This window comes from Chlorocebus sabaeus, chromosome 2 (assembly GCF_047675955.1).
Source record: "Chlorocebus sabaeus isolate Y175 chromosome 2, mChlSab1.0.hap1, whole genome shotgun sequence".
Taxonomy (NCBI): Eukaryota; Metazoa; Chordata; class Mammalia; order Primates; family Cercopithecidae; genus Chlorocebus; species Chlorocebus sabaeus.
The window spans coordinates 64704698-64724349 of record NC_132905.1 but is presented as its reverse complement, the minus strand read 5'-3'; the positions used below and the strand labels follow the sequence as shown (position 1 = coordinate 64724349).

Genomic DNA, 19652 nt, shown 5'->3' with positions numbered 1-19652 from the left:
CAGAAGTGATGGAGCCACACAGAAAGAAAATGCTACCCAGGGACAGATGGGTGGGAAGAGTTTGCAGTGGGCCCACATCTGCTTCCCTGGGTGAGTGACATGTAAACGAAGGTTGCAATGAGGGCTATAAGAGCCCAGCCAGACACAAGTATAACATTGGCTTTGCAGACAAATGCATTGAAAAACATTGCTAGAGGATGGCTCCAATATTACTGCATGGGTTTATTTTAACTTGTATCAGGGAAATGTGTGAGGGCAGTTAAGCAGTCAAGTGGCATCTTTCCTCTCTCTCTCCCTCCCCCAGTCTGTATCTCTGTCTCAGTATGCGTATTTAATATGCTGATTGTAGCTTCTGAGAGCTGTTTTGCAACTTCTGGATTTAAAGAATTCCATATAAATATTAATGATCTGGTGCAGCCAAGACAAATCGGGTTTCTTATCTATTTTTTTCCTCTGGAATCCATGCTGCAGTTAGTTACTGATTTTAACTTGTTTTGATGTACAAATGAACAAATACATCATGTCTGCTTTGCTCCTTGTAGTGGATTGGATAGATGTTTTTTTCCACTGATAGGTGATGCATTGTCTTGGTAATTAGCATCTTGATTTTGTGATTATTTGTCTGTAGCAGAGAAAATATGCATGCTGATTGTCCAAGGGCAGAGTCTGCAAACCTGTGATGTGTGGGATCCAGGGTTGACATCACAATGCATTACAATGCAAGCTGTGCACTCTTCCTTTTGGACTCAGGGCTTATCTCCAATTACATTTCCCACATGTGATCATTTTTCTTTAAATGATGTACCTGAAGCTTTTAGAATTTAGCATGCCTCCAACAGCAAAGCTGTTCACACGTTTCTTTTGCATCTCTTTTAAGATTGAGGTCTTCTGTGCAGGTCCTACAGAATTATGGTTTTGTGTGGTGTCCCTTGGCTTCTGGTCACTATCTGTGGCCATTTCTGTGACTGCCAGGCCAACCTGGACAGAGGCTGGGACAATCCAACAATGTGCTGGCTGATCTCAGAGGTACTGGAGCATCATTACAAGTGTCTCCAGCACAGCCATGTGGGCAGCCAGTGCTGTCCTCAGATGGCCTCAAGCCAGGTCTCGGAGCTCCACCTGTGTCAGGGGATGTGGCTATGAGGCTGTGGTTACTGGAATGTCCCTGCCTCCTAAATAGCTGATGGTTGAGGACTGACCCCTCTTGCCGTGAGTGACAACTCATGAACAATTGTCTCTGGGAAACTATTTCACTGAATTCTAATAGATATCTAGCAGACAACTACCCCAGATTTCACTTTGTCCTCAAATCTTAGGTTCTGTTGCCCTCATGCTAAATCAAAAGCACGAATTGCATTTTAAGGTAAAACCTTGGGTTATTATATAATTGACTATTATATTATTGAAAAAGTTACTAGAAAAAGAGAACAAATCTGAATAAGAAATGTCCATCTGGATACTACCTTGAGTAGATTTAGGAAACTTACTGTAGCCCAGTTAATCCTTACTGTAAGGGTTTTCTGAAAGTAGAGATCCGGAGTTTAGCCCCTGTGCTACAGGTAGGCAGAGCACAGCACACATGCCCACCCCTGGGGTGACGTAGGGGAGCATGCAGGATCAGCGGGTGCCAGGGGCTGCCAAGCAAGAGGATTGTAGTCAGCAGAAGACCGTGTACTCCTGTGTTCGTCAGAATGCTTTCCCCTGGATGCTGACTCGGAAAGTGGACACAGACGAGCAGGAGAAGAAGCAGTGTTTGGAGGATGATTCTGGGATCTTTGTTTTGAAGCTGCCCTGGGCAGTGTAGGCAGTACTGTCAATAGGGAGTTTGAAATAAGGACTTTGCAAGAATCATGTGTTATATGAACGAACCTCTTTCTTTCCACTCATTTGGGCTTTGTCTGCCACTGATGACCTGGTGAAAGTTCTTTTTGAAAACTCCACCTTGGCTGGGCACTGTGGCTCATGCCTGTAATCCCAGCACTCCGGGAGACTGAGGCAGTTGAATCACCTGAGGTCAGAAGTTTGAGACCAGCCTGGCCAACATGGCGAAACCCTATCTCTACCAAAAATATAAAAATTAGCTGGGTGTGGTGGCATGCACCTGTAATTGCAGCTACTAGTGGGGGCTGAGGCAGGAGAATTGCTTGAACTCAGGAGGCAGAGGTTGCAATAAGCCACGATCACGCCACTGCACTCCATCCTGAGCAACAGAGCAAGACTCTGTCTCAAAAAAAAAAAAAAAACCAAGGCCGGGCACGGTGGCTCACGCCTGTAATCCCAGCACTTTGGGAGGCCGAGGCAGGTGGATCACAAGGTCAGGAGATCGAGACCATCCTGGCTAACAAAGTGAAACCCCGTCTCTACTAAAAATACAAAAAAAATAAAAATTACCCATGCATGGTGGCAGGCGCCTATAGTCCCAGCTACTCGGGAGGCTGAGGCAGGAGAATGGCATGAACCCGGGAGGCAGAGCTTGGAGTGAGCTGAGATTGTGCCACTGCACTCCAGCCTGGGAGATAGCCAGACTCCATCTAAAAAAAAAAAAAAGGAAAAGAAAAGAAAGAAAACTCCACTTCTTTCGGGCTGATGAGAGTCCCAGTTGGGCACCATGGTTCTGGCCAAAGGGTTGTCCTCAATGCCTGATTCACCCGGGCTGCTGGAGTGGAAAGTAGGGCTAGGAAGAGCCTTGGCCCATGATGAATGTTCGCCCCTCTTGCTGCCTGGCTGTGACTTTTTCTCCTCAAGAGCGAGACAGTCACCATGGGCCACATTCACAGTAGAGATGGCCTCGGGCTCCACCTCTCCCTGCTTCAAGGGCCGAAATTCACAGGCAGCTGTGGGGGCAGGGAAGCCCAACTGCTCTCTCACTGGCACACTGGGACTTGAGTTGGCCACAGCTGGAGAACCTTCTATTAATTACTTTCTTCCCTTTTTGTAGACTTTTTAGGTGTACTCCATTTGATGAAAACCTAATCTTTTAAAACTCCCAATATTTACAATGGGTAAGTCAAGGGCAGTTATGTGCATCACAAGTACCGGAAGGTAACATTAATGCATTAACATAATGTCTTGCAATTTACTTCAAGTATATTTAAAATACAGGTTTATACAGAAATCTATTTTAGAGACTTTTCCAGGATGAGATCTTCTTATGAAACAAGATGTTAGAGCACATTCAAAACATCTTTGGCAGCTAAACCCCCTAGTCTCCAGTGCTGAATTTTAGTGTGTCCTTCCAGTTGCATACCTAAGAAAAGATATTTTAATTGTAAAGATATGATCTATCAATGCTTTCTAGAGTATAAATCCACAACAAATAATGCAGAAATTATTTTAAATTTTGGTAATATTATCTTCTAAGTATTTTTTTTTCTTTGAGACAGTCTCGCTCTGTCACCCAGGCTGGAGTGTAGTAGCGTGATCTCAGTTCACTCGCCTCCTGTGTTCAAGCGATTCTCCTGCCTCAGCCTCCTGAGTAGTTGGGACTATAGGCACCTGCCATCGTGCCCGGCTAATTTTAGTACTTTCAGTAGAGATGCGTTTCACCATGTTGACCAGGCTGTTCTCAAACTCCTGAGCTCAGGTGATTTGCCCACCTCGGCCTCCCAAAGTGCTGGGATTACAGGCGTGAGTCACCGCACCCCGCCAATAAAATCTTAAAGGTGACAATCCATCACCCGCCAACTGACCCACTTCAAGTGATAGCACCGCAGGACCCCTGTGTCCAGACCTCTGCACACAGGAACATGAAACATGCACATAGCAAAATACTCGGTAGGAATACACAAGGTATTATGTATGCTGATCTCATAGATGAGACAATAATTAAAAAGTGACTGAAACTACCTTTCCTGTTGGTAAGGGAAAGCTTTCAGCCACAAATAAGGCAATAAGTACCTCTCAGACCGCCCGATGCCCATCAGTAAGGATGGGGCAGAGAAATGTAGATGGAGGGAATCATGTGAATGATATTGATAATATAAGCTCAGTTCTCTTGGCCAACCCTTGCATTCTAGAATTAAAGCTAAGCTTAGATGATGTTCAGAAAAACAGCATACAGTAGTGCTTTGTGTGGAGGACAGTAATTTTGTGTGTCTGGACTCATATGTATGTTGGTGCAAGCCAAACCTCTAGATTCAAATGAGGGGTGACAAATGAGTCATTGGTTGATCAGCACATTATAGATTCTGATGGGAATTCAGGGCTATTTTAGGTTCATCTCAGTGTCATGGGCATTTTAAAGGTGCTCATCACATTACCATCTGCACCTCTGCTGTAAAAGAATGGCATAGCAAGAGGACAGGACCCATGCTTCATGACTCTGGAGGTAGCAGTTCTCGGCATTGTCCCCCTTTCCTTGCCTCTTTCCTTAGCTTTAGCATTTTCTGGTGCTTAGGGAGTTATAAGAATCCCAGACAGAGAGCATAGCAAATGCCCAATTTAGAGCTGAAAAAATTACCTCGATCTTGTGCTTTGACGTGGAAGGCGGATGTGGGATGCCCTTTGCTTTTCTTTTTCTGTCCTTCCTTTTAGATGGGGCACTCTTTATTTTTAACCTGTCTAGACTGTGTATAAAGTAGTAAAGGGTCTCTGAAGCACAGCTGCAGCATTCACTTGTATCAGTCTATATGTATGTCCCTGGAAGCTTTGCATTGTGGCAGCACTCAAGCACACGCAGGAGCAGAGGATGGTGAGCCCCTGGACTCTGCTGGGAACTGGAAGGGATGGATGCCTCGGTGAATTCGGAAATAAGTGATGATGCAACAGGACTGCAGACTGCTCAGGGGACTTGGAAATAGCAAAATAGACAGGCCAAGAGAGGTGCCTTTGAGAGCCGGCCCTGCACTAGAGTGTAGGAAATTGGAAGAATGAGTTTATAACCAAGTCACCAGCACAACTGACTCTCCAGAAGCTCCATGGTTTGGGGCCACTTGAACATTCGTATCTCAGCTCACCGTGCAAGGCCCGACCTCTATCTGGACAGTATCACCCCTCAAGAGCCCATTCCACCCAGTCTGAGCTTGTGTTTTCCACACATGTCTGCACCCTGAGGCTTCCCCATTTCCCCCGTTCTGCCATTATCCTCCTTGCCCCTTCCCTATGCTCCCAGGTCCATCCCACGTGCAACACTACCCACCACTACCACCACGTGGGGCCTCTGATCATCTCTTTTTGATCAAAAGGAAAAGCACAGGAGCTTCCAGGCCACCCTGGAAAGGTTTTCAGGCACAGAAAACACAAAGAGCAGGTGGGCAATACTTTGTGGTGCTGCCTGCCAGGAATCCTAAACACAGGTGAAAACATGGAAATTGCAGCTCTCACTCAGCTAATTTTAGACTGACACTGGTGGGTGGACAGACAGGGTATCTTGAGGCTCTCCAAGCTCAGTTTTAAAATGATTCTCTGCATTCCTGTGATAATTTTGAAAAATTTTGCCCTGCTCTTCATAGGTGTTTAGAATGCTTTGCATTCCTTTGGGGATGTCATACGGGGTGTGAGAACCAAAAAGGATATTGTAAGTGGTGATTCTTCGTTCCAGAGCCACCTGTGTCCATGCAACGATTCCGAATCACCCACCATGGGCACTCGGAAGCATGTTTATGCATGAAGCTGTGCACACAGTGGGGCCGAGTGCTAACCAGCCAGAATGAATGTACTATCCCCATCTCTGATTCCACAGCAGGGCTCCTGAGTCACGCACACCACCCACAAAGGAAGCTCAGATTTATGCATTGCCTGATTGTTCTGGTCCTTAAGCTGGATTTTAGGTAATTGGAAAGGTATCTTGCAAGTAACACTCTCAGCAGGGCACAATTTATTATGCATGAAAGTTGAATCTCGAGAAAGGGACTTGCCCCAAATTGGCTGATGAGCTGATGAGTCTGGAGGGAGGCAGAGCCCTTCACGAAGCCACCTGACCTTCTCCCTGCCTGGCCCAGGCACTGTGTATTTGCCCAGGTGCATGTAAGTGTTCTTTGCCCAGAGCTGTGCTTTGGTGCTACCCAGAGAGAGGGAGATGGGTCCACAGGAGGAAGCCAGGCCACTCTCGGCGCCTTTGCCTTGTCAAGAAGGGCTGCGTCTTCTTTGAGGGCTTTGCCCTGCTGCAATGACAGGAAATGAGTTGAACTGGCATCTTATTTCCTTAGTCAGAGGGGCATCTTCTGTCTTCAGCCAGCTCCCAGGCACGCTTCCTGGCAGATTCTCTCAAATCTGCTCCCGTAGCTGAACCGCGCGATGCTCAGGATATTGCCTCTGAGTGTTCGCCTTATTTCTGCTGCTGGAACTACTGTCTGCCGACATCCAGGGCTCCAAACCACAGCCCACAGCTCCCTCCCCTCGCCTCACCACATTCTCCAGGTTGTGAATCCCAAGCATTCTCTCTCTACGAAGGCTTCCGGCCTCTCCATTCCTGTCTGCTGTCCCTTTACTCTAGTCTGATTCTCATGGCCTGCCACTTTTTGGAACCGTTAGATTGTTCTTCCAGTTCACCACCCTGTTTTCGTACCTCCCTTTTCTCTTGTGTCAGCCAAAGTCCCCATGTTAATGCTTCTAAGGCGGGTAAGCTGGTGCCTGTCTCCAGCCCAGGCTTCAGCGGTTCCTGATGCTCTGCAGAGCTCACTCAGAGCACCTTTGCTGGAGGTTGGTGGCTCTCACAACTCAGCTTAGGGCTCTACTTCCAGCAACCCCCCCCTACCCACAGCAGGACCATCCTGCCCACAGGGTCTCGGCAGGGCCACACCCTCCCTCTCCCACTCTCTCCTGCCTTCCGTACCCTGGTGTGCACTTGCCACCCCAACCTTTCATGGCCTGTCCTCCCATGCCACCTCTCCAGGAGCCCTTCCTCAGCCTCTACCTGGAGGCCTTCTACCCACAAGCTTCCACTTCCTCCACAGGAAATGGGCCAGGTGCCTCTCCCAGGCCCCTCTTCATGCAGCGTGGCTCTGCTGTTCGGTTTTAGCCCATGGTGCTGGTCTCCCTTGAGCATTCTAAGTTCAAGAATCATAGCGAATCTGGCCAGAGCCCTCTTGTTACTGTCACGTGTGATCCCCAAGAATGGGATAATACTGTAATTCAGGTGTTCTAAAATAAAATACAGGGAGCACCAAACCCTGCACTGCTTCCTGTAATTGCATGTCTTAATGAGAGTGTTCTTGACATATCCAGTTCCATTGCATAGCTGTGCTGACAGGGACATAGCCACTTAATGGCAAGAGCAAGAAAAATATTGCCCCAGGGAATATCACATAGTTTATGTATCAGGTTCTCTAAGGGTCTGCATGGTTAGAGGCAAAAAATTCAACCTGCCACCACTGTGTGCCTTTCATGAGAAAGGCCGATTCTTTCTGCAAATTCTTCATTAATCCTCGTCACCACTTAGGAGACGGAGGCCACCCAAGACTTTTCTTTTCTCCAAATAATTCATCTTTTTTATTTAGATAGGAACAGTCTGACCTTAGCTGAAAGGGCTGGGAAGGTGCCTTTAATTTTTGGACAGGGCTTAACCCTTTGGTGCCAGGACAGACATCAAGTGCCCCTGAGTCCTGAGTCTACTTGGGAATATTTGTGATGATCCCTTGTTGACATAAACATCCTTGTGCCTTTGTCTTAAAGCAGGAGAAGAAAGCAGCCTGCACTATTATTCATGACACATGGCATCCCAAGCCATCAGACTAAAGAATGGCTTTAGCAGCAGGACTTAAAACTGATCTTGGCACAACCTTTCATTAACCTGCAAAAGATTAATTTTATTTCCCAGTAACTTAACAGAATTCAAAAGCTAGGAGAAAAGGCTTAAAGGAAAGTCAACCTTAGACATGTTTCTAAATACATCTTAACTCAGAAATATTCCCCCTCGGTCCCAGCATAGAATTATAACAGCTCTTCATCTTCAAAAAGTGTGCATGAAGGGTTTTGGCTCTTGGTGGTCCATAAACAAATGGTTGCAGGAGTCAAGAACTCAAGGTCTGGGAGGCTCCTGGATCTAGACACATCACTGCCAGCCACTCAGGAGCAGGGACAAACTCCAGAGGGTATCCACCCCAACAACGGGACACATGCTGCGTGCCCATCTCAACCATAGGCTGTCACATCCTGAGCTTTTCCATGTGCCAGGCACCATGCTGAGTGCTTCATGAGCTCTGTCACATGCGTGCCTCCACAACAGTGATGAAACAAGAAGGAATGCTTTATGGATGAGGAGATTGCGTCTCTGGGAGATGGCACCATGGGTTGGGGTGAAGGCAGGGTGTCAGAGCAGACCCTCCCAATGCTTGGCTAGACTGCCCACCTCCAAGGCAACCTGGAAGATATCAGACCTCCCTGTTACTTAGATAAAGGGTCCGGGTGCTTGGGGTTGGAAGTTTGGAAAGCATTCCGGTGATGGCCAGTCCCAGCTATGCGACCCTGGCCAAGTTACTCCCTAAACCAGGTCCTCTGAGATAAGATAAGACAAGATGTGGTGAGGCTGACAGCTGCTGTGTGTGCCGTATGGGAGCAAGCAAGCTTACTCTGCAAATCAGAGAGACAGCACCATCCGCACCTGGACAGCCGCTCCCTGTCCTACCATCTCCCTGGACAGAGCTGCATGGCCAGGCCTGGTGCAGTCTCCTTGCTGGCCTCACCATCAGCCTTCCATGACACAGACCTGCCCGTGGACCCCAGCATGGAGCTAGGACTGGGGGAGAATTTGCCCTCAGTGTACCCATTGTGCCTAGCCAGACCCCGAGCTTCCTGTGTCCCCCATTGAGGATCCTAAAGCCACCGGCACCCCCTGCCTCGACACCTCCACACAGAGGCTCTCCCTTCATGGTTGCCCTCCTGACCTTGTGCCAGGAACTGCTGCTCAACCCACACAGAGCCAGCTCCTGCAGCGTCTCCCAGAGCCCTTCTAGACTGACAGATGTGCCCCTGCAGCTCTTCTCCAGCTACAGTTGGGACTTTAAGGAACATTCCCAGCTTAAATCATGACACCCAAAGGACAAGGGCATAAATGGCATAAATAGGATTTGGAACCTGAATTCTTAGTGTCTGGAGACAGAAGAGGATGGTAATCTAGGGCTTTGGGGGATAACGTGAATGGAGAGGCCATGCTGCCTCCCGGGTAGGGGGGAGAGGCTGTTACCAGTGCTGGGTGAGGCAGACCATGGAGAGCACCCTGATCGCCAGCAGGGTTGGGCATTGCTCTCAGATCTTTTCTTTTTTTTTGACAGTATCTTTCTCTGTTGCCCAGGTTAGAGTGCAATGGCACTATCACGGCTCATAGCAACCTTGACCTCCGGGGCTCAATTGATCCTCCTGCCTCAGCCTCCCAAGTAGCTGGGACTATAGGCACACACCACCATGCCCACCACACCTGGCTAATTTTTAAATTTTTTTGTAGAGATGGGGCCTCTCTATGTTGCTCAGGCTGGTCTTGAACTCTTGGGCTTAAATGATCCTCCCACCTCAGCCTCCCAAAGTGCTGGGATTATAGGCATGAGCCACTGCACCCAGCCTCACTCTGAGATATTAATGTGCATGATTAGACTTTTTAGTATTCATGTAATCTGTGGTTTGGTAAAGGAATGTAATAAATATACTTTTTTGTTTGTTTGTTTGAATGGTTGTTGTAAAGAGTGAAGTAGGGAGGCAACAACCAAGAATAAAGGGAACTGGTTCATCAGAGCACTTTCCCCAAACCTCCCACTCTCTAGTGAAAACAGAATCTGAGGGGAACTAACCTAAAGTTGCTAATTTAAGACTCTGGAGTGATCACAGCAATATATTAAATTAGATCTTAGAAACTGGGGCTAGGAAAATCAAAAGAAGGAAGGAAGGAAGGGAGGGAGGCAGTGAGAGAGGGAGGGAGAGAGGGGGAGGGAAGGAGGGGGAAAGGGAGTCACATGGGAGGAATGAGCTAACCCTCCACACAGATCCTTTTTGGAAGTTGTCAGGGTATAAATAAAACACAAATACTATTAAAGTGCTAATTATTGACAAATTGTTGTCAAGGAGAAGTCCTGCTTCGCCTATTTAAATGCTTAGGCTATACTTAGAATGTTTATATGCATAAATTAATGTAATTGGTGAGTGGAGAATGAAATGAACAGAACTTAACAATGCCTTGTAGTTTGGACCAGGTGTGGGGAAATGTTCTCAAACGTCTGACTTGTCAAATATTTTAAAGCAGCATTATTGCTTTCAAGCACTTCTGTTACCTTGCAATTAACAAGTTTATGTTTCAAAGGAGTTATTTCAGGGGCCTACTTTAATAAGTGAAAGCTAATATTTGAAATTAACAACCAATTTGTACATGTTTATTGAAATTCTTAAAGGCGTTAGTATCTTAAGTAGGTTAGGTAGCTTCCTTGCTAATATTTGAACATCCATGTAATTGGTCCACACAGCGTTTTGTCCACCCTAATAGCTTGCCTTTCCTTGTGTGATGGTCTTCTAAAGATCCTCACACCCTAACACTCGTGTGAAATGAAATGGACCCAGGGAGGGGTGTTGCTCCAATGTTGCAGGAAACAGGGACTCTGATAATCAGAGAACCCCACCACCCACCTGAAATCCCTAACGGGGTGATGGGCAAGACCTGGGTTCAGCCTGGATCTTCTGACCCCAGGTTCTGCTCTCTTACAGCTCCTTCAGCACCCTTCCAGAACCAAGCTCCTGACCCAGCAGGAGAGGCCACCTCTCTCTAACTGCTGGGCCCCTCAGTGAAGACTGTCGAGCTTTGTGGGAGCCTGGGAGCACAAGGAGCCCATGCTGCACCCACTTCATCCTCCCCATGGCCCCAGGGCTAGGCAGGCTTTTTCGGGGTCAAGAACTCACCCAGTTTCCCCTCCAGGTGGCCTCTCCTCACAGGCACATTTTCAGAGCGGACACAGGTACTCAGTTTACCCCACACTGCTGTCCCTGAAACAGGCGCCCAGTGGAAAGTCTGCAGAGTCTTTCATCTTCCACCTCCTCTCAGTTCTCAATGTGAACTCAGTTCTCAGTTCTCAGCTGCCCAAAGTTCTCAATGTCCTTCTGCAGCTCAGAGAACATGGGATTCTTCCCCTCTCCCCTCTAGAGGAAGGACCGCTAAGAGGGCCAAGGAAGTCATTTAGCACATCCATGAGCCTGGGTGGAAAATGAGTTACCTCATTATTTTCATCAACCTCTAGCTAAAATTTAGCACTTCCTCCAATTAGGAGTGTAAGCAACACACGGCAGAGTTTGTTGTGACTTTGTACCAGGAGAAACCACAGATGTCTTCACATCACATAACAGCTGTTGATGGTATCTTAAAATATTGTTTATGCTCATCACTACTTTAAAAATGCAAACCCAAATGTTAGGTACTATTTAATGTCTTAAAGTAGCCCATATATTTCTATATTATGACTTTTAATATTTCCAAAGCTCTATTTCAATATATTTGGTTCATCTTTTAAGCCTCTGTATTTTATTGTATACATTTAAGAACACTATTCCGAGACAGGGGCTGTGGCTCTAAGAAGGTGAGGTTCCCTACCTGGCGTTGTGACATGTTGTCCATCTGGCCAGCACCTCCTTCCCACCCAGCTCAAGGCCTTTCACCAAAGCCTTTCCAGGGGCTTGCACCCCTCCTCCACCAACATCCCCCCAGCTCCACCTTTGGGGATTTTAATTCAAAGGAAACTGAAGCTCCCATTCCAGACAGGGCCGAGATCATGTTGCCAGTACAAGGGTGGGCCAACCTGCCTTCCCTCAGGCAGTGAAAAGCCTGCCTTCTGCACTCTCAGCCACCTCAGGGCCCAGGTTTCTGGGTTCAGCAGGAGAAAGCACAGAATCTGATTTGTGGAGAGCAGCAGCAGCTCCCAGGAGAAGGTGCAAGGAGGCCCCGGCAAGACGGAGCAGAAAGGAGCAGGTGCAGGGGGTGAGGCAGCTGCACAGGGCTGAGGCAGCTGGACGGGGCTTCAGCCTTCACACCTGGACAGCAACTGGCTGAGCCTGGAGGAGAGAAAATCGCCTGCTAGCTTCGCTGTTTGCTGTTGCTGTGATGCCCAGCTGCTGCTCGTAGGGTATGCACTTCCCAACCCTTCACTGAGCTACTGTCGCCACACAGAGTGCCGGCACTGGGGACACAGCACAGAGCAGGACCAAGGCCCTGTCCTTGTAGGGTTTGAAATACCAGGTCAAGTAGCAGAGCCCTGGCCTGCTACCTTCAGGGTGCTGACCTTCAGAGTGTGGGCCAAAGAGGTGGCTTCAGCGGCTTCTGGAGGTATCTGTCCCCTTCCACAGCCCTCCGTGGCATCCGTGTACTCTCAGGCCTCCCCCTTCTCCTGTAGCTGCTTAGGTCACTCAGGAGGTTTACATAACAGACACAGAAAATTTACCCGATGTGATAGGTGGGCTGAGAAGAGGTGGCCGCCTGGATGCTGTCCCCAGGGTTCTCCCACAGCACAGGGCCTGCACCCCATCGCGTGGCTCTGCAAGGGGCTGCTCACCCTCCAGCCATCCCTACCGAACCTCCGTGCTCCTGGCCCGCATCCTTCCTCTCCCTCACCTCCTAAACTCAGTCACCGACTCTGCTCCATCAGGACACCCTCCTCTCTGCTGCCCTGTCACCTCCCAACCGGTTGACTGGGGCACAAAAGGGGACCCGGCACTACTCTGAACCCAGGAAAGCTGGGAGTGGACTTGCGTGCCTTCCTCACAGTCACAGCTGCACCCTTTGGAGGTGCAGCAGCAATGCCTGTAAGACCAGACCTTTAATGAGCTTCTAGACACTGCCCGCCTGGTGCTCCTGAGAACTGGACTTTATAAGAGCCACCTCCTTCTCCAAAAGGATCCCAGACATAGGCAACCCACTTCACCCTCAGACTCCCCGGCCAACACGGCAAGGCCCAGGGGTGCATTTTGCCCTCTGAGATTTACCACAAGGAAGCCCCCCAAAAGGGCGGGCAAACCCAAGACCTTCCCCACTGGGCTCCTGGCCAAGGAGCGCCCAGGGGAAGCTGAGGGAGAGCTCAGGAAAGGGGATCCTGGGGGGAGGGTCTGGGAGAGGAGAGACACTGGGAAGGGGGTCCTGAGGGAGGGTCTGGGAGTGGGGAGAGCCCAGGAAGGGGGGTCCTGGGGGAGGGCCTGGGAGGGGAGAGAGGCTGGGGAGGGGTTAGAACCCGGGAGCAGGGAGAACCTGGAGAAGAGGGAGACCCCAGGGATGGGGGAGAGCCTGGGGAGGGGCAGACCCCTGGCGTGGTGGAGCGGGAATCCCAGGGAGTGGGGAGAGCCTGGGGAAGGGGGATGCTGAGAGAGAGCCTGGGGAGAGGGGAGAGCCTGGGAAGCAGGAAGAGCCCAGGGAGGGGAGTCCTGAAGCAGAGCCTGGGGAGTGGGGAGTGCCCAGGAAAGAGGGAGACCCTGGGGAAGGGGAAGAGCCTGGAGAGGGGTAAGAGCCCGGGAAAGGGGGAGAGTCTGGGGGGGGGGAGGGCCCAGGGAGTGGGGAGAGTCCAAGGAGGGGAGTCCTGAGAGAGCCCGGGGAGGGGGGAGAGACCGGAGGTGGGGAGAGTCCGGGGAGGGGTGTCCTGAGGGAGAGCCTGGGGAAGGCGGAGAGCCCCGGGAAGGGGGAGAGCCCCGGGAAGGGGGAGAGCCCCGGGAGGGGGGAGAGCCTGGGGAAGGGGGTCCCTGGGAAGGGCTCAGGGAGGGGGATTCTTTACCATCTCTGGGAGGCAGAACACCTGTCCTCCTGGGCACCATGGGGCTCAGCCTCTCCTTCTCTTGCGGGGTCATTTCTGACCAGGCAAATTGTGTCCCGACGAGCCTCCTATTCTGCCAACCCAGAGGAGTATTCTCCTCTATACTCCGAGGAGAAAAAGACATCATCCCAACAGCAGCTTCATTCGCTTTATATTTTCCTCTCATCTTTTGAAGCTGGAAGAAGAGGTTCTGTGTTAAAAATGTTCCTTCCCACTGTGCATAATGCTAATGTCCTCCACATATTAAAGCTAATGGAATATTTTACACCCTGAGAATAGCCGCTGTGACCTTTTCTTCTTTTGGATGAGTCTCTTATTTTTTTTCTCTCTTACCTCTTCCCCTCCATGTGACTCTTTTTCCTTTTTCCTTTCTTTGTTTTTTATTTTATTTATTTTGTGGTGGTGGTTGTTATTTCAGACATGTAACTACTGTAGCCAAGTGACCAGGGCATTAGGGCTTGTATTTCCTTAATTGCAACAACAAATAATATTATCAAATAATATACAGGGAGACAAAATGCACCTGTTTTATTCCAGGTATGGTCTCTGCAGAACCTCCCGCTCTTATATGTGAAGACTGAGGTTTACAGTCTCCTTTGCAGGACGAGAGTGCTAAAGCCTCCTGGAATTTAAAACTGCCAAAAGGGTTAAAGAGAAGCTGTGGTCTTGGGTCTATCTCACTGTTTTAAATGCTGGAAAAATGAAAATGCCTATGATAAGCCTGTGAGTCTGACTTAGTGGAACCCTCAGCTCTCAGCCAAACTTGGCTGGTGTTACACCTCAAGGATCCTTTAATCGGATGCGTAACGAGGATCTGGACTGGCTGTGCAGTGTGTACACATAAGCTCCTAAGGCCTTCGCTGCAGCTGCTCTGAAGAGTGGGGACCCAGGGCCATTCCTCCTGGGCCCAGTGGTCATTGTCATCATCAAGTCTGTTCTCTTTAAATGTTGCTGTTATGAAAGGAGCTGGAGGGTAGCCAATCATTTGGACAACACTAATTCAGTCTTGTTTCACTTCTCAATATTTGCGAAGTGATAAGAGAGACAAGTCTGCCATCTTCGTGTTCCTGTTCGTAGATGATTGTCAGGGGTGCTGGTATTTATGTGCCATAAACAAGAGCATGCATTTGCAAGTGCACGCACACACATAATTCAAGAACTTTGCTTCTACATTGTATTTATTTTTAACGTTTATAAGTAAGATAAATGTAGTGTTGCCACTATATAATAGCATAGCCCAGACTGACTACATTATCTTCATGATATTATTAGTCAACAAAGCTCCAGCCATTAAAGAAAAGTCATCTTTTAGTAACCAGAACATACTGTATCACAGACCCCATGTGGCATGACCCAGTCTAACTTTCATGTGCAAAATCAGGATTCAGTGTCTTCCATTTGAGTGGCATTGAGGGAGAGAAAGGGTGACGCAGAGGCTTCCAGGTTCAGACCCTGCATGAGGCAAAGCATGTTGTGGAGTTCTGCACGTGAGGAAACTGAGGCCCTGGTAATTTAAATATGGACTCAACTGAAGAGGTTCAAAATCCTGGCCGCCCTGGAGAGCTTCCCTAAGACTCTACAGGAGAAGGTAAATTCTTCTTCAGGATAACCTTGTATCAGTTGCCGCAACCTTCAAGCCACAGTCTATGTGATTCTTATCGGTTTCAAAGGAAAGTATTTCATACACAACTCCAGCTCCCCGTTTTCTGAAAAATCTCAAAATTTTATTTACGACACTGATCTATTTATTGCTGCTACCCATACATGGTGGCATAAACAACTTTTTCATTATGCTCGTGATTTCTGTGATTGAGAGTTCAAGAGTCACCATGAGGATGGTTTGTCTTTGCAACATGATGTCTGAGACCTCAACTAGGAAGACCCAAAGCTGGGGATGACCAGACAGTATGGTCTGGAAACACCTGGAGATGTCTTTACTCCCACATTTGATCATCAGTGCTGGCTGCTGGCTCGTACTTTAAACCAGCTATCCATAGGAGGCCCATCTCAGTGCCTTTCCATGTGGTCTCTGCACATGGGCTAATTTGAGCTTTCTCACAACACAGTAGCTGGGTTCCTCAAGCAAACATCCTACATCAGGGTGGAACACAAGATCTGGTTATGATCCAACCTTCAAAGCCAGGCAGCATCACTTCTGCTGGACTCTACTGGTCAAGGCATTCATGGGAGAAGACATAGATGTCAATGCTCCAGAAGATTATAAAGGATGGGGAAAATTGCAGCTGCTATTTTGGGACTATATAGTCTGCCACAGCTGTATTTCCAAGCATGAAAGAAAATTATACACATAACGTATTTGTATTAATAGGTTCACAGGAAAATGAATAATGACAGAACAATTATTTTCCTAAATACTTTATTCAAAAACAATATATCAAATTAACAAAATATCTTTGACTAAAAATGCCTTCTGTCAGTTCTTATAAGTTCATGGCATTATTTCAGTAAAAGGTAAAAGGCATTTTGACTGAGATGCTATTATACATGGCAGATGCCCGTTGGCATACATAGCAATGATGATAAACACATTACCTGATGGAGATAAAAGGGCTAAGAATCTTGTGAATCTTCAATGAGCAAAGCAAACAGCATTATGTTGATAACGCTAAATGATAGCATTAAATATTTTGAGAGTGTTAAAAAATAAGCTAAGTTAGCATATTCCATCAAATATGTGCAGCCTGATGTTTTGTATGTGTACAAGAAAGGAATAGAAACTGTCTCAACAAAAGAGAGCAACCTTAAAGCATTTGCTGATCTTCCACATGCATCTCACTTGTTATTCTAAAAACAAAGTGTTGGGAAAGCTTCTCTATTTACTTTTGCTACTTAAGTAAATAATTTATCACATCATAAGTGCATAGCACTTTGAAAGTTTCAGTTGGTTGGCTTAGCACAATTTGGCATTCTCTCTTGTTAAGTGGCCATTTGCAAAATGTCTTATTTCAGATTTGCTGAAATACTGCATTTCTAAGTTTACACTCTGCTTATTCATGTTTTTAAATAACTCTTTTGCCATTTCGTCCCAAACCCATGTGCTGATATGTCTGCCAGGTCTAATTTCTTCCCCTGTATTAGTATCTGAAGCAATGGTATGCTTTTGTTATGGGGGAAACTCTACCCTGGGAAGAAACAGAAAGATTTTAAAGTCATGCCTTTTTCTGGAGTGCACCCCAAGCCAACTATGCACTCCAAAGAATGATACTTGATCAAATCAGAGAACATTTCCTTCCCTATGCCCTACCACCATGTGAATGAGCATAAAAGGTTGGCAACCACTAGTGTAACATATGAAAATAACCATGAGTTGAGCTTGAGAAACCACAAGACATATATTCTGACTTAGGTGCCACATATACAGGAGCCCAAATGCCAAGAGAGGAGGCAAAAATAAGGACATTAGAAGTTTCTGACACATAAATCTACACCAAACATCTAATACACTTCAACTCCTGGCCAAATTAACATCAATTCTCACTTGAAAGTCGTATTTAACTCAGTATCTTCTGTCCTATACTATATGTCTATATTTCAACAAAATATTACAAGGCAGGCCAAAAGTCAGGAAAACACTTAATAAACAAAATAATCATCAGAACCAAACTCAAATATGACTCAGATGTTGGAATTGTCAGACATATAATTTAAAATAATTATGATCAATATGTGAAAGACTTTGATGGAAGAGGTAGACAACACATAAAAAAATGGATGTCAGCAGAAATATGAAAAGAAATGCCAGTAATACAAAAAAGACAAACAAATAATTTTTTATTGGGCTCATACATAGATTTGACATGGCTGAAGAAAGAATCAGTGATCTTGAGGGTAGGTGAAAAGAAATGACCCAAACTGAAACACATTGAGAAAAAAGAATGGAAAATGAAACAGAGCAGGACAGAAAGTCCAAGAATGTGGAACCATATGAAATGGTGTAACACAGGGGTCTCCAACCCCCAGGCCGTGGACCAGTACTGGTTTGTGGCCTATTAGAAACTGGGCCGCACAGCAGGAGGTGAGTGACTGGTGAGCAAGCATTACCAGCTGAGCTCTGCCTCCTGTCAGATCACTGGTGGCATTAGATTCTCATAGGAGTACAAATGGTATTATGAACTGCACATGTGAGGGATCTAGGTTGCATGCTCCTTATGAGAATCTAATGCCTGATGACCTGAGATGGAACGGTTTCATCCCGAAACCATCCCCTCTGCACTGATCTGTGGAAAAATAGTTTTCCACGAAACTGGTCCCTGGTGCCAAAAAGGTTGGCAGCCACTAGTGTAACATATGAAAATTGGAATACCAGAAAAAGACACAAGAAATATTTTTTAAAATCGTGGCCAAGAATATTCCAATATTAGTCATAGACACCAAGCCGCAGTCCTAAGAAGCTGAGAAAACATCAAGCAGAATTAGAACAAAAAACAAAAACAAACCAACAACAACCAAAAGTAACTGAGATATATCCTGTTAAAACCATGGAAAATTGAAACCAAAGAGAAAATCTTGAATACATCTGAAAAGAATGAAGATGTTCTCTTTAGAGAAACAAAGATTAAAACTACAGCAGACTCATCAGAAACTGTGCGACTCTGTAATCCCAGCTACTCGGGAGGCTGAGGCAGGAGAACCACTTGAACCCGGGAGGCGGAGGCTATGGTGGGCTGAGATCACGCCCCTGCACTCCAGCTTGGGCAACAGAGCAAGACTCCCTCAAAAAAAAAGAAAAGAAAAAAGAGACTGTGCAACTAAGAATGCAGCTTACTGTAATCTTTAAAAATTTGAAGAAACAAATAAAAAATACTGGCAAGTTAGAATTGCATATCCAGTAAGAGTATCCCTCAAAAGTCAAGGATAAAGTAAAAACTATCTCAGATAAACAGCTGAGGGAATTCATTGCCAGCAGGGCTGAAGTCTATAAGAAATAGCAAGGAAATTCTTCAAACAGAAGGAAAATGTTACAGGTCAGAAATTTGGATCTACATAAAGAAAAAAAGTACAGCAAAAAAGGAATGACTAGAAGTGAAATAAAATATTTTGTTTTTCTTGATCATAATTTATCTAAATGATCCATTTAAAGCAAAAAAGTGGCACTGCCTTTGGTGATTATAGCACATGTTCAAGTGAAAAATGAAAACAGCATCCCAAGAAATGAGAAGGGCATCCGAAAAACTCTGTTGTGAGGTACTCGCATGACACATGGAGCAGTAAGGTATTATTCAAGGGTAAATTTAGATTAGTTTAAGATGTATACTGTAAACCCTGGGCACTAAACTATACATTAAAAAAGAAGTATAAATAATAAGTTAATAGAGGATAATATAAGTCAATAATAAGTCAATAGATTCCATCTTACATGGAATCATGTAAAGTGTTCAGTTGAAACTACAGGAGGCTGAAAAAGAGGGAAAAACAAAACAAAACAAAAAAAAAACAGAACAAATGCAACAACCATGTAAAGATGCAGCCATTAACCTGACTGTATTATCAGTTATATATGACAGTTAAAAGACAGATTGTCAAACTGGAGTTTTAAAAATGAGACCCAACTGGCAGGGTGCGGTGGTTCACACCTGTAATCCCAGCACTTGGGAGGCCAAGGCAGGCGGATCACGAAGTCAGGAGATCAAGACCATCCTGGCGAACACGGTAAAATCTCGTCTCTACTAAAAATGCAAAAAAAAAATTAGCTGTGTGTAGTGGCGGGCGCCTGTAGTCCCAGCTACTCGGGAGGCTGAGGCAGGAGAATGGCGTGAACCCGGGAGGTGGAGCTTGTAGTGAGCCGAGATCCCACCACTGCACTCCAGCCTGGGTGTCAGAGCGAGACTCGTCTCGAAAAAAAAAAAAAGAGACCCAACTGAATGCTGTTTATAAGAAACCTACTTTAAATATAAAGATACAGATGTATTAAAACTAAGGAATGGGGCCGGG

The 19652-nt window shown here is 46.5% G+C and overlaps 1 protein-coding gene across 4 annotated transcripts in view; it reads left to right on the top strand.

Moving 5' to 3' along the window:
• SYNDIG1 (synapse differentiation inducing 1) overlaps window positions 1-19652 on the top strand; it is a 195665-nt gene that overhangs the window by 135088 nt on the left and 40925 nt on the right. Inside the window, exon 4 of one of the 4 annotated variants that reach the window (XM_073009114.1) lies at window positions 10624-11331. The exons of the other annotated variants lie outside the window; for them this stretch is intronic. Within the exon in view, the coding sequence (XP_072865215.1) occupies window positions 10624-10704 (81 nt within the window). The 3' untranslated portion in view covers window positions 10705-11331. Of the gene's footprint in view, window positions 1-10623; window positions 11332-19652 lie in introns of those variants that run through there. 4 annotated transcript variants of the gene reach the window in all.